General features: G+C 45.0%; 1 protein-coding gene across 3 annotated transcripts in view; it reads left to right on the top strand.

Annotated features, from left to right (window-relative positions):
• Positions 1-24,936, top strand: part of LOC123364663 (transmembrane protein 68-like) — a 108,733-nt gene that overhangs the window by 50,377 nt on the left and 33,420 nt on the right. Inside the window, exons 1-2 of one of the 3 annotated variants that reach the window (XM_045006958.1) lie at positions 5,852-5,944; positions 8,597-8,983. In XM_045006958.1, the coding sequence (XP_044862893.1) occupies positions 8,668-8,983 (316 nt within the window). In that variant the 5' untranslated portion in view covers positions 5,852-5,944; positions 8,597-8,667. Of the gene's footprint in view, positions 1-5,851; positions 5,945-8,596; positions 8,984-24,936 lie in introns of those variants that run through there. The other 2 variants (XM_045006956.1, XM_045006962.1) reach the window with 2 other exon arrangements.

Genomic DNA, 24,936 nt, shown 5'->3' on the forward strand with positions numbered 1-24,936 from the left:
TTCTTTCCCCTCTTAATACCCTCGGCAAATTTTATAAGCATATGCATCACTCCATTATCCAAGTCATTAATGAAAAAATTGGATAGTACTGGGCCCAGGACAGACCCTTGTGGGACCCCACTTAGATACGTCCTCCCAGTTTGACAGTGAACCATTGATAACTGCTCTTTGAGTATAGTTTTTCAACCAGTCATGCACCTACTTTATAGTATTTTAACCTAGACTGCATTTCCCTCATTTGCTTATGAGAATGTCAAGTAGGACTGTGCCAAAAGGTTCACAAAAATCAAAATGTCTCATGTCTACTGTGTTTCCCCTGTCCATTAAGCCAGTAAAAAGGGTAAATGAGATGACAATTATAGGCCTGTCAGCCTGACATCGATCCTGGGCAAGATAATGGAGCAGCTGGTATGGGACTTGGTTAATAATGAATTAAAGAAGGTAATATAGTTCATGCCAATCAACACGGGTTTATGGACAATAGACCCTGCCCCACTACACTGATAGCTATTTTTTTTATGAGTTTACAAGTTTTGTTGATAAAGGTAATGCTGGTGTAATATAGTTAGCTCCTCTAAGGTGTCTGACTTGGTACTGCACAACATTTTGATTAAAATTCTAGAATAAAATTAACCTGACACATAAATTTATTAAAAGTTGGCTAATTGATGGGTCTCAAAATGTAACTTTAAATGGGGAATTGAGTGTGTGTGTTTCTAGCGAGGCCTGGCAGGGATCGGTTCTTGGCCCTGTGCTTATTAAGAAGAAAACAAAATCATCACGGACAAAGTTTTCAAGTAACACTGAATTTGGGGGAATGGTAAATAATGAAGAGGAAATGTTACTAATACAGAGAAATCTGATCACTTGGTAAGCTGGGCTCAAGCAAATAATATGCTTTAATACAGCTAAATGTATATGTATACATCCAGGAATAAAAAATCTAGGCCATACTTACAGGATGGGTGACTCTATCCTGAGAAATTGTAACTCTGAGAAAGATGTGGGAGTTGTGGGGGTTAATCAGCTGCTTATGTTCTCCCAATGTGATGCTGTGGCCAAAAGGGCTAATGCAAGCCTTGGATGCATAAAGAGGGGAATCTTGAATAGAAATAGAGGTTATTTTCTCTCTACATTTGGCATTAGTTTGACTGCTGCTAGAATACTGTCTCCAGTTCTGGTGTCCACAATTCAAGAAGGATGTCAATAAATTGGACAGGGTTTGGAAAAGAGCCACAAGAATGATTAAAGGATTAGAAAACATGCCTTATAGTTCTGTGACGAGTATAATGCAAGACATCAGACTAGATCTTCAGAATGGTTTCTTAGGTCACATTTTCATAGATTCCAAGGACAGGAGTGCAACCTAAGAGCTCTGAAAGCAGAACTCAAAAAGAAAGGAAGTAAAAATGTATTATGTTTTTAAAATCTCATGGATTTTTAAGACAATTGTGATTTTGGGATACCTGATTCACTATTTTTGAATGCTTGAGGTTAGCAATACAGGGGGCCAAGTTTTTATTTAAATAGTTTTTTGCAACCTTTCAAAAAAATCTAAACAAAGGTATTTGGGTGTTAGAGGTCTCCTTTTATCCAATTGTATGCAATTAAAAATCACACCTAATGAACAAAATAAACACAATCATCCAGACCTTGGAGAATCATCCATCCAAGGAAGCCTTTCTCCAGTCAGGAGGGCCCTTTTGATAAATGTTCACCTACTCTCTGAGTCCAAACACAAGTATCTTATTTCCTCTTGTGATCTGAGCAAGGGGAGAAAAGCAGCTGTGGCTGTTAATCCCTTTATTTTTGGTTTTTATCAGCTAAGTCAACAATGTTTCTTTCTAAGAATTTTACAGCATGGGAAGTTAATTTCTCCTATGTCACTTCCAGCAGAGGAATCCAGTTGTTCAAAGAACCCTGTCAATGCCGAGTAACTTGTTTCCCTCTCTCTCTCTTTTTTTTTTAAACCCTCTTCTCTGTGTTAATGGCACTGGCAAGGTTTTAGTAGTTTTAAGATTCTCTCTAAAAAGAAGTAATATTTGTGACTATTTTCTTTCCTCTCCTTGCTTCATCTAGAGCTGTGCCCTAGAAGCAAGATATCTCATGCTGCTATCAGAAACTAATGACTCTCAATGTAGGTTCTCTCATTCTGGGTGGGAGTGGTGTAGCGGATGTAAGGAGCTGAGGCACCTTTCCAAATGTGTGGAGAGGAGAGGAAAGCAAAGGGGGACAGACTGAGACCCTTTTTTTAGTTCATGCTGGGGATGGAGGGGTTGTAAGTTTAAGGGAGCTGAGGTTACTCTCCCAGTTCATGTTGTGGGCCAGGGATAGTGGATGTGAGGGGCTGTAAATAAATGCATGATGGATTCTGTTCAGTTTCTTAATCTGTGACATGTCAAATTAGGATGACCAGATAGCATCTGTGAAAAAATGAGACAGAGAGTGAGGGGTAATAGGCACCAATTTTTAAAAAAAGTCCCCAAAAAAGTGACTGTCCCTTTAAAAATGGGACATCTGGTCACTCTATGTCAAATAGTAAGTTCAACTTGGTTTATTAAGTCAGATTTTTCTTACTACAGTAGAACCTCAGAGTTATGAACACCTTGGGAATGTAGGTTGTTTATAACTCTGAAATGTTCCTAAGTCTGAACAAATCATTATGGTTGCTCTTTCAAAAGTTTACAGCTGAACATTGACTTAATACAGCTTTTAAATTTTACTATGCAGAAGAAAAATGATGCTTTTGACCACCTTAATTTAAATGAAACAAGCACAGAAACAGTTTTCTTACCTTGTCAAATCTCTTTTTAAAAGCTTTCCCTTTATTTTTTGGTAGATTACATTTAACATAATACCCCTTCCCCCCACCCCACCCCCAAAAAAACCAGAAAGGCAAATACAGTACAGTATCTGCTACTACCTGTGTGTATACTTCTGGTTCCAAATGAGGTGTGTGGTTGACCAGTCAGTTTGTAATTCTGGTGTTCATAACTCTGAGGTTTTACTGTACACCAGGTACAGCATGTACAGAAAGATGGTGCTCACCAACCAGTCTGAAGGCCAGTCTGCAGCTCACCCTGACTCACATGGGTTATAAGGCTATATAAAAGATCACTTTTTTTTTAAATCTCATTTTACACTTTGTGGTTAGTTACACACCTATCATCATCCAATCACCGTCACCCTTGCAGTCCAGATAGCATTGGCTCCAAGTTTCCAACTTAACGTACATACAAAGGTACATTCATTTTGGCCTGATTAACAAGACAATAATAGGTTATGTAGTTAGCTGCATAACACTTTTTAACCTGCAACAGAACCTCAGAGTTACAGACACCCCGGGAATGGAGATGTTCATAATTCTGAACAAAATGCAGTTTTGGCTCCAGCTCCAGGAGCTCAAGCTCCAGCAGCAGCTTCCCCCTCAGAACCAGCAGCTTCCTTCCAGACAGCTTCTTTCCTGGGGTCAGTCAGACTGAGTTTGCAAGCGTATCCCCTACTGGGCCAGGGGAGAGGGGGTAGAAACAGTGTGCCCCCCCCCACCCCTGGGCTAGGGGAGATGGGGAGATGGAAATGGTGCCCACGACTTACAGGAAAGCAGCACAGACCCCAGCACTGCTCCTGCTCTACTGGCTTGGGCTGTCTTGGGCTGGCAGTGCAGTACCTCCTAGCTGTAAGAACTGACAGGGATTTGAAGGGGATTTCAATGCATGACAGTCTCTGTTAGCAAGAGTCAGGCTAGCTGTAACCCTAATAACGCGAGATTTGTAGAAGTGAGGATTGTGTGAGGCGAGTGGGAAAGAACTGTGTGAGAAGTTGTTGCGACCTTGTGTAGATAAACATGGAATGTAGACTAGAGTCTAAATAAGTGAGAAAAATAAGTTATCAGGATGACCTATGTATAAACAAAATGCAGCTGTTGCTTATTATTGTCTGTGTGGTGTTGCTTATTAGTGTTTGTAATAAAGGTATAAATGCTTGCTGTAATTGTTTACCTGTAGAGAGACCTGCCTAGGAGGGGGAAACCCTGTGTCCTAGTGCACTCTCTCCCTCTATGCAATTGCTTGAGAATAAAATATCTGACTCTGCTGCACCCAACCAGAGAGTGAGAACTATGTTTTTCTCCGACACTACCTTTAAGATGCAATACAGGCACAGTACGGTGTTTGCTTTTTATTTTATTTTTTTTTGGTCTCCGCTGGTGTGTGGTTGACCAGTCAGTTCATAGCTCTGGTGTTTGTATCTTTGAGGTTCTATTGTATCATTTCATGTTGTGCTGAAACATCCTATGCATCATCTATTCTGTAATACAAAGTTCATCTGTTGATAATGTTCCATTATTTCCCTTTGTTGTTGCTTCCATTATCACTTCATAGTTTGATATTCAGATAGAACCAATCAGATTCTGACAACCACTTATGCTTTAAAAATACCTTTGCAATCATGAAAATAGGTTACAAAAACAGGTCTTACATTTTCATTCTATAAGCAGTATAAGCTTAATAAAGCCAAAATCATGCTTGCTTTTAGTTTCTTGCCATAACCATGTGGGATGCTGGGATGGGTAGGCTTACATGACAATAGTCCCTTAGAATAATTTCATAACAATTTATGGACCTCTAGCCTATGTGCTAACAAGGCTGATCCTCTTTTCCTGGTGCAGAGGGTGGTGTGTGTGTTGTGGCTTTCAGAGGCTGAAACTCCTTTCCCAGTTCATGGAGAGGAGAGAAGGGGAGAGAGGTATAAGCTTAACCCTCTTTCCCATTTGTTTGCCTTGTGCTACTAGCAAAGACTTAAGGCCCCCAGTGCTAGGTTTTATAACTCATAAAAAGTCAGAACTTTTGTTTTTACTCCGGTATTTGCAATATCAGGGAGCACACTCATCTAAACAAACCTTCACTCGACATCATAGGTACATATACAAGCATCTGTGGAGTTTTCACTTGGAAGGTGGCTTCTGTATCCTTCTGGCAGGTGGCTCATGATGAGCCTGTACCAGAAATCTTTTCATGGCCCTGCTGCAAGTACTGCTCTGGGGGAGTTCCCAGTGTCCAGAAGGACCCAGAAGAAATAGGAAACTTTACTTGCTACTCCTTTAGTTTAATCTGTTCCCGTATTAGTTCAGTTTTGACACTCATTCTGTGTCTAAATGCTGAAGGGCAGAACAGTGCTATTTATGTGATATTTGTTTAAAACAAGCCAACACTTTTTGCATTTTATGATCTGTTTTATCCATGATCTCTGAGTGCAATAAAAATTGAACTTACAATTCACCACCACACCTTCCTGCCAGGGGCGGCTCTAGCAATTTCGCCTCCCCAAGCACGGCGGCACGCCGCGGGGGGCGCTCTGGCGGTCTCCGGTCCTGCGGCTCCGGTGGACCTCCTGCAGACGTGCCTGCGGAGGGTCCGCTGGTCCCACGGCTCCGGTGGAGCATCTGCAGGCATGGTTCAAAGTAGGGTGACCAGCCATCAAATGTGAAAAATCAGGACAGGGGGTGGAGGGTAATTGGCACGTATATAAGAAAAATACCCAAAAATCAGGAATGTGCCTATAAAATTGGGATATCTGGTCACCCTAGTTCAAGGGAGTTCAGGCCCGTTTCCCAGTTCATGGAGGGGAGCAAAGACTGTAAGTGGGCTGAGGCCCCTTTTCTGGTTCCTGGGGGAGGTCCCAGTTCGTGGGAGGGGTTTAGATCCGGGGATTCCGGGCTCACACACCTTTCTCGGTTCATGCGGGGGCGGAGGGACGCATTTGCTCCCTCCCAAGGCCTAGGAGGGCAGGGCCCAGGATGGGGCGGGCTCCGCTTGTGCCTCTGGGCGATTTTCACAAGCGCCCGAAACTGGTCCCGGCCCTTCTGCCGGGTGCCGCCCTCCTCCCCCGGCCGGGACCCAGCGGCGCTGGAGACGAAGCGGAGCGCGGAGCTCAGAGCCGGAGCCCGGTGAGCTGCAGGAATCCTTGAGCGCGGGGGACTCTCGGTCCCGGGGGGCGGCTGGGGACTAAGGCGCGGGCTCCACGCGGCGGCTGCTCCGCTGACGCGAGAGCGACAGGGCACAAGGTGGGGAGCGAGCGCGGCCAGCGGAGCAGCCGCAGGGTCCCGGTTCCCCGGGTTGCGGCGCAGCCTCTGCCCTGCGCGGGCGCCTCCCTCCGCCTTGTGCGGCTCGGAGCAGCCCCTCCATAGGCTGAGAGATTACTGCGGGTGACAGCAATTAAAGACGCGAATACAGGAGTTACTTTAGTTTGTGCATTTGACAGAAGGGAGGGGGCTCTGCCTGAGGCCAAAATCTGCTGAGAAACAGGGGAACGCTCGTGTTGGAAGAGAGGTTGGAAAGGTTGGGACGGTTTCGAGGTGGGGAGAAATAATAGTTTGCTAAACTTCTCTCAGCACGAACGCACACATACAGACGTTTATATGAATTCAGGGAACATTTGTAGTAAGGCTAGGTAATATTTAAGAAAACTGGAAGTGATCAACTCTTATTCTTCAGGGATTAACTAATTTCTAATTGATGGGCATTGGATTAGCAGAAAGATGAGTGTTCTGCAGAGTATAAAGAACAAGACAGACTAGGAGCAGGTTATTCCATAAATGCCCACTTCAGGGTTTCTTGCATCTTGTAATGGTCAGTGATAGAGACAGAACACTGGCCCATCTGGCAATTCCTACATTCACATGATTGCATTCTGTGTAGAGACAGTTTCACCAGTTCCCTTTTGCAGCCAATCAAGTTCTCTCAGTTGGCTTTTTCATGCAGCGAAGGGAAGAAAATATAATTAAAGAATAAAATGTGATTTGAAAACCCACAAACACTGACAAGTGTTCAGGGGCACCTCTAGGAGCTGAAACTATTTCTAACTGACTATTTTAAAATTGATTTTATTTAAAGTTGACAGTCTGTATAAGGATATTTGCCAAATACGATGGCAGGTTTCCAATGTAAGAGTTGTGGGAGTTGCACTTTTATATCAGTTTATTTAGCTTATTTATCTTTGTCATTAGCTTCAGCATTTGTTAGGTGCTTCTGACTGTTGAGTATAAGCTTTCCTGTAGTCTAATTTTAGAAATATTTCCTATGATGAGACCCTTAAAGATTACCAGTCCAAAATTGCAGGGGCAGTCCTGCTCAGCGCAGGTGTTTATATCAGAGGAATTTAGCTGCTAAAGTTGAAGTCTCTACTGAGCATAGATGACCTGGGATTTTTCAAAGGCTTATAACTTCACCAAATTTGAGTGGATTTTCATGGGGATAGCAAAAGGCACATTACTGACACAAAGGCCACACCCTGCCTAATTGTAATCCCTATCTCCAAAGCATGGAGAGGGTTGGATCACCAGAATATTTTTTACATGGGGAAAAAATCTTCCCCTGATCTCATTCTCAGATAAACTGTGTTGGCAAGATTTCCCCACAACAATTTAGGCTGAGGCAAACAAATGGAAAATTTCATACCAAAATGTTTGTCTGGCAAACTTTAACAACCTAAAACACAGTTTTATCATAGGAAGTGTCAGGCAACCTTCCTAGATGATACTACCAGCCCCACCTTTTTAAACCATAAACACCTGGTGGTCTAATCTGTCTCCACAATCATAACTATATTCTTGAAATGCAGCTGCAAGCCACCTTGTTATTTAGCCTATTCTTGTTCGTTGCCAGTGTATTGAATTTTGGATAGTACCACTGCTGACACAGGAGAAGGAGAGCAAAGTATTTGGGAAATTAGATACCTTTTGGTGTGATAATTACTACTATATAGGGCATGGCTCTGAATCCAGGCTGTTGGGTTTTTTTAGTACCACTTCATATCAAAGTCCATTGCAAAAATTTGCTAATCACAGTACCTAAACCAATTGTAGAACAACCAGATACCACTGAAAGTTGATGTGTTAAACAAAGACTCAAAGATAGTTGTATTGACACGTATATATTATTTATTTCATTTCATTATATAAACACCAAGCACTATAATTAAGGTTTCATAGTGGCTTCCATTGGGAGGGAGAGAAGAAGTGGGGAGAGGACCATTTAGGAAGGAGCAAACTGCAAGTTCCTTATTTTGGTACCTTGACCACCTTCCTGTCTGATTGCTAGTTTTCCCTCTGCCTGTATACAGTCCTCCTTCATACTCTTTGAATGCACCTTCTGTGTCCATGTCTCCTCTGACCCATTAGTTGCTGCCTCGTCAGCCTTATTTCCTCATCCTCTCCGCCTCATTTGATCTTCAGCCCTGGAACAGCTCGTTTGCTCACCAAGATGATGACTCATTGAATCTTGTTCTGAATAAAAACTCTTGCATCTCAGGCTATTCTTTCAGTGCTCCCTCTCTCTAACCATCACCTAATGCCCATCACCGCTGCTCCTTACCCCCTTGCACAGGCCTTCCATGACACTTGGTCCATCACTGTGGTCAGTCCCCTCTTCTGTTGATTTTCCTCTGTCACTACTGCAATGTGTTTAAAAATAGTTATGTCAAAGTCCTACTTCACTTGAGAAAAACAGGATATTAAGAACATAATTTAAATACAACGGAAGCATGTCTGTAACTTCTCTGGCAGTTGTAGGAATAAATGAATAGTGTGTTCTCTTTCTAGGGGCCAGGTTAAGAAGCTGATTTGATTACGAAGAGAGTTTGACTCGGTTTGCCTAATTCTTTCAATAGAAGATGTTAAGTAAAAGTGAATCCCATACTTCATGGCAGGAATCGGTGATTAGCTCGACCTGGCTGACTAACATATTGGAAGAATGGACTGGTGTGGAGTACCACTGTTTATACTATATCAGCTTCATCTTGTTGGTGTTAAACATAATAATCTTTGCACCTCTTTTAATTTTCATGAGCAGTTGTTGGTTTTTAAATCTTCTTCTGCACATTTACAAGAGAAAGAATGGACTAGATGAGGATTACTCCAATAAGTCATGGGACAACGTAAAGTTCATGGTGGCATCCATACTTAGTATGCATGGAAAACTGTGGCACGGTAAGACATTATTTTCTCTGAACACTATTGTATTGTGAGATGCTATCATTTGATTATTAAAAAGTGGTATCCTGAACTTTTTGTGTCTGAACTATAGCTACATTCAGATGGGGTTCACTGATTGATATGAGAATTTGTTGACATTTCCTGGGCATTTTGAGCCATTGGTTCTTATCCAGCCCAAGTTGGTAGTAACAAAAGCTTTTATCAGCTGATGCTATTTGTTACTCTTTCTGGCTGAGTCTACGTTTGACTTCTGTGTAAAAACGTTCTTATCAATGTTCTTATAATTTATGTGACACCCCCTCCTCTTCCCCCCACTCCTCCCCCGGTAGCAGCGGTGGGAAATTTTTAAGAAAAAGCCTACTGTAGGAAAGGAACATAAGTACTGGTGTGGGTTTATAAATATTAGAACTGTGAGACACATGATAGATTGTGGGTTTTTTGCTTAAATTAAAATGATAGGCATAGTGGATGAAGTTAATGCAGTAGACACAGAGCCTGAAAAATTCCCCTAATACAGAGACCAGGGTCAGCATCCTAGCAGATACTTCTGCATCCTCCCCTTTCCCAACAGATTGGGATTAGGGTTCCTGGCCTTCTCAGTAACACCTTATCTCTGCATCTCACATGCAGGCATTTAGCTAGTTGTTTATATTTATCTCTGGCTAGCAGGAGTCTAATAAACAATTTCAAGGCCTGCAGCAGCTGCACTGGAACCAAATTCTGCAGTAACAACCCTTAAATTCAGTGCCAATATTAATAACATATTCACTACTAGAAAATACCTTTCATTTTCCATGTCTTCCCGTGCCACGATACACACAAACAGACCCTGAAAATATTCCTTGTTTGAATTGAATAGTGATTATTTGAGGTTGGGATTTTGATAGAGCTCTCCAAGCTGGGTCACTTGATTCCCAGGATTTTGTCTCCTACAATGTTGGCAAGGCAGTCTGAGTTCCTAACATTGCAAACATCTAAAGCAGAAAAGGGAACTGAAAAATTTAAAGGACTCTTCTCGTGTCACTGTCAGTTCTTGGAGGAGAAATGCAGGACTCTGAACCTACTCTTGGCATGTTAAAACAAGAACTTCCAGCTTGGATTGCATTCCTTTATTAGGCAACATCCCGTCTCAAGAAAACTGCCCCAGAATATCCCCACACTTGGCATATTTCTTGACCATCTTTTGTTAAACCAACCAGCTTTTGACAGGTCCGTGACTGATCTCTATATCTCTAAACATGTACTTTTTGTAAATTTAAAGTGGCATGGGTATTTTGCTAATAGTTCTTAATATTTTTTTCTTAATTTTCTTTTTAAAAGCCTTGGTTCATATTTTAAAAGCAAATATCACTTCTGAAAGCAGGTAACCCTGATGTGTATTAGCAGGGCCGGCTCCAGACCCCAGCGCGGGAAGCACGTGCATGGGGCGGCCCTTTCCCGGGGGGGGCGGCAGGCTGGGCCGGCGGACCTGCCGCACTCATGCCTGCGGGAGGTCCCCCAGAGCCCCGGGACGACCGGACCTGCCGCAGGCATGACTGCGGAGGGGGCGCTGGTCCCGCGGCTCCAGTGGACCTCCCACAGGCATGACTGCGGACGGTTCGCTGGTCCCGCGGCTCGGCTGGACCTCCCGCAGGCGTGACTGCGGCAGCTCAAGCGGAGCCGCCGGACCTGCGAACCGTCCGCAGCTGCGGGAGGTCCAGTCGAGCCGCGCGACCAGCGGACCCTCTGCAGTCATGCCCGTGGGAGGTCCGCTGCTCCCGCGGCTCTGGGGCGCCTCCTGCGCATGACTGCTTGGGGCGGCCAAAAAGGTAGAGCCGCCCCTGTGTATTAGGCATAAAATCTGAAGAGATGGTCCTTGACAAACAGCATTTCTCATCTGGCTGTTTTAGTTGGGTTATTCTGCCTGCTCCTTATTACTGGGGGACAACTAACTGTTCCTCTAGAACAATGTTTTTCTCAACGACTGGTCCCTGAGATCGTGCTGACTCAGTTTAGCAAGGCAATTAGGAAGCCAGTCCCATTATCAAAAAGATTGAGAAGCGCTGCTTGAGAATATTTATTTTAATAAAGTGACTGCATCCTCTGCTGGCAGTTGGGGTGAACTGCCTACATGATGTGGTATTGGAACTGTGTCTTTATGGGCTGAGCGTCCAAGGCAGTCTGGGCAAGGCACTGAACCTATTATTATTTATTAAGCACAGCCAATTGGAACAGGACACAGAACAGACCAGATCTCTTATAAGGACCATATAAAGTATTCAAGCCAGGGGAAGCCAAAACAAATTAACAAAACAGGTATGTCCTCTTTAAGAAGGTCACAGGGAAGAAGCCGTCTTTTAAACAAAGTTCATAAGGCCCTTACCTCAGGGCCCTAATTGAGCTCCTAAAATTAGCATCAAGAAACAAAATCTTTGTGCCCAGTCAGGCTAGTTTCTTGGTGCCTGAGAAACCTGCATGGCTTCTGGTCTCCTGGTTCTCAAACTAGGGCTACCGCTTCTTCAGGGAAAGCCCCTGGCGGGCCAAGGGACGTGCTGGCTGCCACTTCCTGCAGCTCCTATTGGCCAAGAATGGCGAACCACAGCCAGTGGGAGCTGCAATTGGCCGAATCTGTGAACGCAGCAGGTAAACAAACTGGCCTGGCCTGGCCCGCCAGGGGCTTTCCCTGAAGAAGCAGCAGCCCTAGTTTGAGAACCACTGATATACTTGATCACCCAGACTTCTTTTTTGATGGGAGCAGCAACAGATCCTTTCCAGCAGTGCTGCAGGCTTTTGGTTCCTTTCCTCCTCCATCAACCCCGTTCTTTTCATCCTTTCCCTCCTTTCATCTAAAAGAAAAGAGATCCCCCTGCTCCCATGCAAGTTCAGTGACTTAGCCATTAAAGAAGATTGTCTTATTTGGCTGAATGAGTGTATTCTATTCACTTCACCTAGAACATGTCAAAACTCTCTTCTCCACACCTACTTCCCAAATAGCTTCATTTTGAAGGGGGTCTAAGAATATTTTCTCCTATTACAGCATCATTGGAGAAGACATGTGTTAAATCGAAGGTCCATCAACTGAACTTTGCTAAAGTGATACCAAGTCCAATAGGACTTGAAGCTTACACATTTTCTGCAGTTTCAAAGACCAGCTTTTCCTTCCTACACCTCAGCTGATGCAGTAGGAAGTCTATTGGAGTTTCTGATTTGTGGCTGAAAATTTGAAAGTGTGCTCACAAATAAGAGTTTGGATCCTCCTCTCTTGATCTGAGAGCCACCATTGCACACGTAGCCATGGTCTGCACTGCCCTGAGTGTCATTCCTCAGCCCCAGCCCCAGAAGTCATCATCTAGGAACCCCCAGTGCAGAGAAACATCAGAAGCCAAGCAAAGACAACTCCCAGCATTGTTATACAGCTTGGCCTGTGTTGTTCCCAGATTCTTGCCTAACTCTTATGCAAAATTCTGGAATCTAAGAACACAGGGGAGGCAGCACCAGATAAAGATCCTACTAGCAGAAACAACCTCATACAAGCACCCTTTGATTACACTTTACTGTTTGGAGCATCTTTAGGCAGAGCTTTTAATGACTTTTTTTGGATCTCTGCAAAACATTCTCTCCATTTCCATCATCAGAGAGTTGAGGAAAGTTCAGACCCTTACCAAAACAAAGAAAATTACTGTACATAAAGACTTAGCTGATTTTTAATTTTGACATGTGAGTTTTTATTTTCTGACTTTTTTTCCCCCTTTCCTCTGCATCTCTGAATTTATAGTGAATTTATTATTTGATTTCTTCCTTTCCTCCTAGGGAACGTCTGTGCGGTTCTTGCTACTGATCCTTGTATATGCCAAACAAAACATTTAATTTGAATCTGGGTGGATTTTATTTAAATTATGATTTAAATCACTAGTCAGGAAGACTCGATTTCCAGGCTGAATTGTTTATTCTTTCTAACTCTCGCAAATAGCTAGTTAGAACGTCTTTGTTAACCAAGCAGCCCTGAGCTGAAGCATCCCAGATTCAGTGAGCTGCAGAGGGGTGTGGCCAGCACAAGAAAGCAGAAACATGAGTACCAAGGGATCATCTAAACTAGAACTGGCTGGGCTGGAAGCAACAGAGAAGGACAACGAACATAGGAGACAGATAGAACTAATTAATGCAGAAACAGCCAGGGAAGAAGCTGCCCACAGGAGAGAGATGGAGAGGCAACAAAAAGAACTAGAAATAAAAGAAAGAAGAAAGAGAGCCAAAGAGGCTGACCACCGGAGGGCTTTGGAGCTCCAGAAAGAGGCCCTGGAATTAGAAAAGGTTAAGCAGAATGGAACAGCCAACCCTAACAACCCTTCTCCAGGTACTTTTTCCCATCCCAGAAAATTCCCCACCTACAAGGCAGGTGATGACACTGAGGCCTTCTTAGAAAACTTTGAAAGGACCTGCCATGGGTACAATATCCCTGCAGACCCATACATGATAGAGCTGAGGCCACAGCTCAGTGGACCCTTAGGCATTTCAGCCACCACCTCTGCTAAGGAACACATGAACGATTATACACTTTTTCAAACCAAGGCCAGAATCAGAATGGGGCTGACACCTGAGCATGCCTGTCGGCGGTTCAGAGCCCTAAGGTGGAAACCAGATGTGTCATTCACCCGACACTCCTACCTCATTGGAAAGAATGGGGCTGCCTGGATATCAGGAACAAGTACTAAATCTCTGGAAGCTCTGTCCTTCCTAATGCAAATGGAGCAGTTCTTAGAGGGTGTTCCTGAGGAAATAGAGAGGTACTCCTAGATGAGAAACCCAAAACTGTAACCGAGGCGGGGGAGATTGGAGCCAGATGGGTGGAAGTAGCAGAAAAGAAAAAAGCTACTAACAAGGGGAGCAAATATCAAAGGGGGCAAACCGAAAATAAACCCTACCACCGGGGGCAATCTAAGACCCCACCTACAACCCAAGGAAAGCCCCAGACTACCTATTGTCCTACCTCACCAGTCTCCAGCAACCCAAATCAGCCCAGTGACCAGTCAGCTGGGCGATGTTTTAAATGTAATGAACTGGGACATATAAAGGCCAACTGCCCCAAGAACCCCAATCGAGTACAGTTCATTACACCACCATCACACCAAAGATCCCCAGGCCCAGATGCCTCTCAAATACCCTCGGAGTGAAGGGAAACCTTGAGAGTGGTCGGAAAGAAGGTTATCGCGTGGAGAGACACCGGGGCACAAGTGTCAGTTATCCACCAATCCTTAGTGGACCCCAAATTCATCAACCCACCGAACCAAGTGACAATTCACCCATTCATGTCAAAATCTTTAAACTTGCCTACAGCTGAATTGCCTGTCCAGTACAAGGGCTGGTCAGGAAGGTGGACTTTTGCCGTCTATGACAATTATTCCATCCCCATGCTATTGGGGGGAAGACTTGGCCAACCATGTGAAGCTGGCCAAGAGGGTGGGAATGGTCACACGCAGCCAGGCCAAGCAAGCTTCCACACCCATCCCTGTTCCTGAGCCATCCACCAGGGCCCCGTCTGTGTTACCAGAGACCCAGACAGAGGTGGTGGAACCGGATCCCCTGCCAACAACTGAAACAGCCATAGTGCATTCAGTCCCAGAACCGGAACTGGAAAAGCAACCAGCACCAGAACCATTGCCAACACTGACGCCAGCGCTTGCAAACCCATCTACCACTCTAACGGCAGAGGGCACCAGCGGGCCTGAACTGGCAGAAGCAGCAGACAACCCTACCCAAGAGGCTCAGCCAGAGCCTGAACTATCACCTAGTGCACCAGCAGAGAGCGGTTCACAGTCAACGGAAACAACCTCGTCACCTACATCGCTTCCACCGGGACCAAGCCCAAGTCCACAGTCTAAGGAGGAACTGGTGTCTCCAGCCTCAAAAGAACAGTTCCAGACTGAACAGGAAGCAGATGACAGCCTTCAGAAAGCTTGGGCAGTGGCGCAGAGCACCTTCCCGCCTCTCAGCTCTTCTGACCGATCCCGATTTGTTGTAGAACAAGGACTTCTATACAAGGAGACTTTCTGGTGGACACCAGGAAGACTGGCATCCTCAAAAGCAGTTGGTAGTTCCAACTAAGTACCGGGTAAAGCTCTTAAGCTTAGCCCATGATCATCCCAGTGGCCATTCTGGGGTGAACAGAACCAAAGACAGGTTGGGGATGTCCTTCCACTGGGAGGGAATGGGCAAGGACGTTGCTAATTATGTCTGGTCTTGTGAGGTGTGCCAAAGAGTGGGAAAGCCCCAAGACCAGGTCAAAGCCCCTCTCCAGCCACTCCCCATAACTGAGGTCCCATTTCAGCGAGTAGCTGTGGATATTCTGGCTCCTTTCCCAAAAAAGACCCCCAGAGGAAAGCAGTACATATTGACGTTCATGGATTTTGCTACCCAATGGCCAGAAGCAGTAGCTCCAAGCAACACCAGGGCTAGAACTGTGTGCCAGGCCTTGGCAGACATTTTTGCCAGGGTAGGTTGGCCCTCTGACATCTTTACAGTTTCGGGAACTAATTTCCTGGCAGGGACAATGAAAAACCTGTGGGAAGCTCATGGGGTGAATCACTTGGTTGCCACCCCTTACCACCACCAAACCAATGGCATGGTGGAGAGGTTTAATGGAACTTTGGGGGCCATGATACGTAAATTCGTAAATGAACACTCCAATGATTGGGATCTAGTGTTGCAGCAGTTGCTTTTTGCCTACAGGGCTGTACCACATCCCAGTTTAGGGTTTTCACCATTCGAACTTGAGTATGGCCACGAGGTTAAGGGGCCATTACAGTTGGTGAAACAGCAATGGGAGGGGTTTACACCTTCTCCAGGAACTAACCTTCTGGACTTTGTAAGCAACCTACAAAACACCCTCCGACACTGTTTAGCCCTTGCTAAAGAAAACCTAAAGGATGCTCAGGAAGAGCAAAAGGCCTGGTATAATAAACATACCAGAGAGCGTTCCTTCAAAGTACGGGACCAGGTTATGGTCTTGAAGGCACAACAGGCCCATAAGACAGAAGCATCATGGGAAGGGCCACTCACGGTCCAAGAGCACCTGGGAGCTGTTAACTATCTCATAGCATTCCCCACCTCAACCCTAAAGCCTAAAGTATACCATGTTAATTCTCTCAAGCCCTTTAATTCCAGAGAATTAAAGGCTTCCCAGTTTACAGCCCAGGGAGGAGATGATGCTGAGTGGCCTGAAGGTGTCTACTATGAAGGAAAAAGTGACGGTGGCGTGGAAGAGGTGAACCTCTCCACAACTCTGGAACATCTGCAGCGGCAACAGATCAAGGAGCTGTTCACAGGCTTCGCCCCCTTGTTCTCAGCCACCCCAGGATGGACTGAATGGGCATACCACTCCATTGACACAGGTAATGCTCACCCAATTAGAACCCCACCCTACCGGGTGTCTCCTCATGCCCAAGTTGCTATAGAACGGGAGATCCAAAACATGCTACAGCTGGGTATAATCCGCCCCTCTACCAGTGCATGGGCATCTCCAGTGGTTCTAGTTCCCAAACCAGATGGGGGAAATATGCTTTTGCGTGGACTACCGTAAGCTAAATGCTGTAACTCGTAGCAACAACTATCCAATGCCACGCACCGATGAGCTATTGGAGAAATTGGGATGTGCCCAGTTCATCTCTACATTAGATTTAACCAAGGGGTACCGGTAAGTACCGCTAGATGAACCCGCCAAAGAAAAGACAGCCTTCATCACCCATGCAGGGGTGTATGAATTTAATGTGCTTCCCTTTGGGCTACGTAATGCACCCGCCACCTTCCAAAGACTTGTAGATGGTCTCCTAGCAGGATTGGGAGCGTCTGCAGTTGCCTACTTCGATGATGTGGCCATTTTTTCTGATTCATGGGCAGAACACCTGGAAAAAGTCTTTGAGCGCATCAAGCAGGCAGGACTAACTGTTAAGGCTAAAAAGTGTCAAACAGGCCAAAACAGAATGATTTACCTTGGACACCAGCTGGGTCAAGGAACTATAAACCCCCTACAGGCCAAGGTGGATGCTATCCAAAAGTGGCCTGTCCCAAAGTCTAAGAAACAGGTCCGATCCTTCTTAGGCTTGGCCGGATATTACAGGCGATTTGTACCACACTACAGCCAAATCGCTGACCCACTAACAGACTGACCGGAAAGACACAGCCAAATGCAGTTAAGTGGACTGATGAGTGTCAGAAGGCCTTTACCCAGCTTAAGGCGACACTCATGTCTGACCCTGTGCTAAGGGCCCCAGACTTTGACAAACCATTCCTAGTAACTGTCCCTGCCTGCAGGTATATGGGATCTTGGGGGACAGTTACTGCACTGGTGGGGTGCAAAATCAACTTTATTAATAATGCAAAAACAGGGAAAATTCAATAGTGAGGGGTATGGGGTTTGTTAAGGTAGACAATTGGGGAGAGGTTTCTTTTAGTGAACAGTAGGGGAGTTTCAATAGTGGGGTACAATACAGTGGGATACAATACAGTGGGTAACCAATTAACACAGAAATATAAATGTAACAGGTAGCTAACAATTTCAATGTAAAGGGTGTGTTACAGCAGCATATAATCAACTAACAGTTATGGAAAAATATGTTAAATAACGAACAATTTTAGGTAAAAATGTGTCACAGTGGTGTAAATGTAGAATGTGAGTTGTATCAGAGAGGAAAAAGTAACCAATGGGGTTTTGTGCTAGACTTCAGCAATACAATTGAGGTTTGGCAGTAGGAGCACAGAGATACAGACACACAGAGAACAAGCAGGCTAGGAAGACACAGAAACAAACAGGCTGTAAGTTTAAGCAGCAAGGGGTCTGGGAAGTTCAGAGGGTGATGCAGACGTGGGGGGAAAAAGCAGCAAGGGGTCTGCAACCGGGAGAAGTACACAGAGGGGGAGATTGGAGCAGCAAAAACCTTATCTATCTTCTAACTTAATCAAACTTATATAAAATGACAAGCAGCTTATACAAAGTAACAAAACAGGTACAGAATACAACCAGGCAATGGCTTTTTAAATCTATCTTAACCAACGACTAGGCAAAACAACAAATATCACAATTCTAAGCAAACTATAACAAGCAGCTATATGGAGCAACAAAACAACAAACTATAGCAAGGCAGGTGAGACTTACAAGCTTTACAATCTTAACAAACTATGACTTATCAACCTAAGAAAGAAAAACCAAAACCTATAGTGCACCTTATGCTATGGGGAAGTTACAGAGGGCAGAGTGGTATGTGCCCAGAATACAGCTCCCAAGGCAGCCCCCAAGGAAGCTAAGGGATGGTGGCTGCAGCAGTGGATACAGCTGAAAGCAGTGAGCCCGAGGCAAAGCCCACAGGAGCAGAGCTTAGCAGCGGCACAAACTTATTTTTTAGAGTTTGAGAGGTTTTAAGACACAGACCAAGGTTTAGCTTGAGTCTGTGTGCTGGGGAGACAGAGCCAGCAGCTAAAATAATAGAATAAACGTATAGAAAGTTTCACAGAGGGATTCTTACTAGCCCCCAAGGCAGCAGCAGACGCAGAAGCAGGCACAGCATCATCATCAGAGGACGCAGAGAGGACTCAATTCGTTCACAATCAGGAGATCTCCAGGCAAAATTCGTTGTTCGTGGGAGGGGAGTTTAAAAACGGGGGTATGCTCAAAAATAAAACGAGAGCGGAGAAAGGAACCACCAGAACCCCTGGCTGATCAGACCAGGCAGCAATGCAGGAATCTTTCTAAGGTTTGATCAGAAAATGTCTGGTTATAAAGACAGACTCAGGCAGCTTCCCGCCAGTAACTCTGATTGGTTCCCCTTCTGACAGGCAGGGAAAAAAACTGCAGGTAACCACAGAGGCAAGTCTGGACAGAGTCCTGTGCAATAGGTGACTCAAAAGCACATGAGGTCTATGACTCATGCCCAGGATCTTAAAAAAACACAATAGGTCTTGCAGCTCTGGACATTGCCTACCCTACACCAAGCCCAGGTTTAACAAGGTGATAACAGGACTAACCCTTTGAACAGGGCAGTGGTCCCACTTAGCATGCAGCACAAGTGGCCATCCCTTTGAGAAGGGCAATGGCTCTTGTTAAACAACTTAAGGGGCCCTCCCTTTGAGAAGGGCAGAGGCCCTGGTAAACAACTTAACAGCCAGGGAGGGGCAGCCACAGGAGGAGAACAAAAACAAAATGGAGTAAGGGGACAGCTGTAAGAAACAAAATGGAGCTGTAACAGACATCTGAGCGTGGTGTAGGAGCAGTTTTAATGCAGGAAGGACCGGATCAAAACTTCCATCCTGTCGTGTTTCTCAGCAAGAAACTGTCTGAGCGGGAAAGCCACTGGTCCATCAGTGAAAAAGAATGCTACGCCATTGTGTATGCCCTGGAAAAGCTACGCCCATACGTTTGCGCTAAAGTGGCTTCATACTGCCAAGGGGAACAAAAAACTTCTTCGATAGAGTTTAGCTCTCCAAGATTTTGATTTCGAAATTCAACACATTTCAGGCGCTTCTAACAAAGTAGCTGATGCACTGTCCCGTGAATGTTTCCCAGAATCAAATGGTTAAAAATTGTTCTTCAAATGTGGAAAATCTTGTAGTTTTACATAATTAGTAGTATATATAATGGTGCATGTGTTTTATTAATCTGTTTATTCTAAAGTTCTAGGGAAAAAATCACCGCCAGTGTGGTTCCACACTGTCTGAGATTTGGGGGGCGTGCCTTAAAGAGATAGTTAAGGGTTAATGTCTCTTACCTGTAAAGGGTTAAGAAGCTCAGTAAACCTGGCTGACACCTGACCAGAGGACCAATGAAGGGACAAGATACTTTCAAATCTTGTTGGAGGGAAGTCTTTTGTTTGTGTCTTTGTTTGGGGTTTGTTTGTTCTCCGGACGGAGAGGGACCAGACGTCAATCCAGGCTCTCCAAATCTTTCTGAATCAGTCTCATGTTTTAAATTTGTAAGTACCCAGCCAGGAAGGTGTGTTAGTCTTAGGTTTGTTTTCTCAACCTGTAAATGTTTCTTTTGCTGGAAGGATTTTTACCTCTGTTTGCTGTGACTTTGAACCTGAGGCTTGGGGGGATTTCTCTGGCTATATAAATTTAAGTGCCCTGTAATATATTTTCCATCCTGATTTTACAGAGATAATTTTTACCTTTTTCTTTAATTAAAAGCTTTCTTTTTAAGAACCTGATTGATTTTTCTTTGTTTTAAGATCCAGGAAATTAGGTCTGGACTCACCAGAAGTTGGGTGGCGGGGGGAAAGGAGAGGGGATGGTTAATTCCTCTTTGTTTTAAGATCCAAGGAGTTTGGATCTGTGTAAAGCCTCTCAAGGCAACCCAGGGAGGGGAAAGTCTGGGGGGAAAAGGAGGGGGGAATGGTTAATTTCTCCTTGTGCTAAGATCTAAGGGATTTGGGTCTCAGGTTCCCCAGGGAAGGTTTGGGGGGGAATGGAAAGTGTATCAAAACACTATATTTTTGGTTGGTGGAAGCGCTATCAGATCTAAGCTAGAAATTAAGCTTAGAAGGGTACATGCAGGTCCCCACATTTGTACTCTAAAGTTCAGAGTGGGGATGAAACCTTGACACTGGTTCTTATCACAAACTTATCTATGGTTGTTTCTGGGTGATGGAGATTTTGGTACAGGTGATATACTGTGGCTATGTGCCATATATGATGTGACTGAAACACTATCATCGGCAGATAATTCTGAAACTATAGAAAATGACGGTGATCTTGAAGGTGGATAGTCTTCAGAATCCTATACGTTGAGGATGGATTCTTCTAAACAAAATAAGTCAATGCAGTTATTTAATTATTATTTCAATACTGCTCACTTAGTATTACTAATTGCATTCACTGACACTTTGTTCTACTTTAATGGTGAAATTGTAAAAGGAAGATCTGCCTTTCAGCTATTTATCTAAAACTGCATCTAAATAATAGTATTGTAGAGTAACAACTATATTTTTTTGGTCAAACATGAGAATTCAAGAATAGTACAGAAGGAAGACAGGCAGTCCTTAAAGAAGTATGAAATAAAAAAGTTTAACACCCTGAAGATCCTGCGTGATCAGACAGGTTCCTTAAATCATCTTTAATGCAGCTTCCTCCTGAGAAGGAACACTTCTTATGATGTTGTTTCATTCGGGAAACCAGGCCTTGCATTTCTTTGTTGCATTGTTTGCATTTTGCACGCATGCCTGTTTTACCCACAGGTAGAGGAACTTCATTAAAATATTCCCACAGTGGGTCTCTTTTATGCCATGCTGCCATTGTAGGTTTTCCCTTATAGTGAGAGAATGGTATGGCAGGTCTCAAATCAATGAAGGCTACACTCAAAAAGACCTCAAGACTTCTGGAATATGCTGCTCAAACAATTCACTTTTGTTTCTACTGCTTGTCCCTCTCTTCTCACATTATCTTCAGACTTCTTCTCCTTGTCCAGATCTATTCTGCCCCCAACAATCTTCTATTTAATGAACTTTTTGAAACTTTGCACTTTTAGAGAGAGGTAAGGGATTGACTCTGTACACAAATTTGAAGAGGGACAATAGGGTTGAGGTCTATTATTTCTCATCTCTATATTATTTATTTTATTTATTTAAAAACTTTTTTGCTGTTAACAAGCATGTTATCTCTGGAGGCACAAATCCACAGTTTGAGAAATGCAAAACTAAGCATCTCTAATGGTATCTTCTAGACTTAGCACTGAGTCCCATTGGGTAGATAGAAAGAGTAACCTAACTAATCTATACTGAAGCCCCTGGAACCTCATAAGATTAGATCCCTAATCCATGAACTATTGGAACTCATTTACAAAACTATTCTTGAACATTACATGAATATATTGTCACCTACTATAGAATTGGAATAGGGATTATAAAATTCTATGATGATATCTTTGAGCTATAATGCATCTTAATTAAAACTGATTCTTATCCACCCTGATTTGAATATATTTCTATTTAATATACGTGTGTGATTGAATCCTTCCTGCTGCTCCTTGATGCCATTTATATAGGATGTTGAGCCCACCTCCAACCTTTCCTACCCTGCTCCCCACTCCATTACTGCTGTCACTTAAGCACTGACTCATGTCAGATCAGCAGAGAGCAGGGGTCTCAAATGCAAATGACCACAAGGGTCATATGAGGCCTAGTTTATTGGCCCGAGGGCTGCATCACTGACACTCTTCTCCCCCCCTCCCCGCTGCCCCGGCCCTGCCCCTACTCCACCCCTTCCATGAGGCCCCACCCTTTCCCTTCCCCCATTCCAACCCCTTCCCTGAAGTCCCCACCCCAACTCTGCCCCCTCTCTGCCCCCAGAGGGTGCATGAAGGATGTGGTGGGGGCTCAGGGCAGGGAGTTGAGGTGCCGCAGGGGATTGGGGTGCAGGCAGAGGGCTCAGGGCAGGGAATTGGGGTGCAGCAGGGGGTTGAGGTTCAGGCAGCTCCAAGCTCAGAGCACCCATGGAGTCGGCACCTATGTGAATGGTTAAAACCAATTTAGAAGTCCTTCAGGAAAAAGAGTTAGGTGTCATTGTGGACAACTCAATGGAAATATCTGTGCAGTGTACGCAGATTGGATGGCATGCGCTAATTTTCAATATTACATTACATTATAGTCTTAACTATCTTGAGCAGTTTAGTATCATCTGCAAACTTTGCCACTTCACTGTTTACCCCTTTCTCCAGATCATTTATGAATAGGACTGGTCCTAGGACTGACCCTTGGGGAACACCTCTAATTACCCCTCTCCATTCTGAGAATTTACCATTAATTCCTACCCTTTGTTAAAAGACAGGGAACCAGTTCTCAATCCAGTTCTCAAACTCTTGGGTGAATGCCATCTGGTCCTGGTGACTTGTTACTGTTAAGTTTATCAATTAATTCCAAAACCTCCTCTAGTGACGCTTCAGTCTGTGACAGTTCCTCAGATTTGTCACTACAAAAGTCAGCTCAGGTTTGGGAATCTCCCTAACATCCTCAGCCATGGAGACTGAAGAAAAGAATCCATTTAGTTTCTCTGCAATTACTTTATCGTCTTTACGTGCTCTTTTTGTATCTCGATCATCAAGGGGCCCTACTGGTTGTTTAGCAGGCTTCCTGCTTCTGATGTACTTAAAAAACATTTTATTACCTTTGGAGTTTTTGGCTAGCCGTTCTTCAAACTCCTCTTTGGCTTTTCTTATTACACTTTTGCACTTAATTTGGCAGTGTTTATGCTCCTTTCTATTTGCCTCACTAGGATTTGACTTCCACTTTTTAAAGGAAGTCTTTTTATCTCTCACTGCTTCTTTTACATGGTTGTTAAGCCACGGTGGCTCTTTTTTAGTTCTTTTACTGTGTTTCTTAATTTGGGGTATACATTGAAGTTGGGCCTCTATTATGGTGTCTTTAAAAAGGGCCCATGCAGCTTGCAGGAATTTCACTTTAGTCACTGTACCTTTTAACTTATTTTTGCATAGTTCCCCCTTTTGAAATTAAATGTCACAGTGTTGGGCCATTGAGCTGTTCTTCCCACCACAGGGATGTTGAATGCTATTCTATTATGGTCACTATTACCAAGCGGTCCTGCTATAGTTACCTCTTGGACCAGCTCCTGCGCTCCACTCGGGATTAAATCTAGAGTTGCCTCTCCGCTTGTGGGTTCCCGTACCAGCTGCTCCATGAAGTAGTCATTTAAAGTATCGAGAAATTTTATCTCTGCATTTCATCCTGAAGTGAAATGTTCCCAGTCAATATGGGGATAATTGAAATCCCCCACTATTATTGGGTTCTTAATTTTGATAGCCTCTCTAATTTCCCTTAGCATTTCATCATCACTATTACTCTCCTGGTCAGGTGGTCGATAATAGATCCCTAATGCTCTATTTTTATTAGAGCATGAAATTTCGATCCATAGAGAGTCTATGGATCATGTGGATTCGCTTAGGATTTCTACTTCATTTGAATCTATATTTTCTTTCACATATAGTGCCACTCCTCCCACCACCCCGTACGACCTGTTCTGTCCTTCCGATATATTTTGTACCCCGGAATGATTGTGTCCCTATGATGGGTCTGGTACCCCAGCACCCCCTGGTGGCGGGGGCGAGCTGGAGCTGAGCGCCCGCCACTCCCTTGTTCTTCGGCCTGCCCCTGGTAACCGGCGTATTACAGCCTACTGGCCAGAGGTCACATAAACACCCCCTCTCGGGGCGTGGTAACACAGCCTAGCGGCCGGAGTCCAACAACCCCCTCTTCAGGGCGGGGTAGCACGGCCTAGCGGCTGGCGTCCATAGACACCCCTTCGGAGCGGGGTAGCACGGCCTAGCGGCCGGAGTCCAACAACCCCCTCTTCGGAGCGGGGTAGCACGGCCTAGCGGCTGGCGTCCATAGACACCCCTTCGGAGCGGGGTAGCACGGCCTAGCGGCCGGAGTCCAACAACCCCCTCTTCGGAGCGGGGTAGCACGGCCTAGCGGCCGGAGTCCAACAACCCCCTCTTCGGAGCGGGGTAGCACGGCCTAGCGGCTGGAGTCCTGCGGCCCCCCTCTTCGGAGCGGAGTAGCACGGCCTAGCGGCCGGAGTCCTACGGCCCCCCTCTTCGGAGCGGGGTAGCACGGCCTAGCGGCCAGAGTCCATAGACACCCCTTCCCCCGCTCGGCGGGGATCCGCCCACAACACGCCAAGCGGTACTGCAGCTTTAAGGCTGTCAGTCTCGACAGTCCCCTGGGTCACTTCCTACCCTGTCTACCTGGACGTCGGCGTTGTGGGAGCGGTTCCACCGTAGGTCCCTCCCAGCAGGCGCCCACCCCTCCCCCGGGGTCTCCGGTATGGCCTCTGCTTGGCTGACGCCCCGGTCCAGGCGCACTGGCTCTCCTTCTGCAGGAGCTGACAGTCTGCGTCCTTCTCCCCCGGTGGTCAGCCCCAACTGAGCAGACCTGCAGGCTTTTATACCGGTCTGCCAGTTGGAGCACGCCCAG

This window comes from Mauremys mutica, chromosome 2 (genome assembly GCF_020497125.1).
Source record: "Mauremys mutica isolate MM-2020 ecotype Southern chromosome 2, ASM2049712v1, whole genome shotgun sequence".
NCBI lineage: Eukaryota > Metazoa > Chordata > Testudines > Geoemydidae > Mauremys > Mauremys mutica.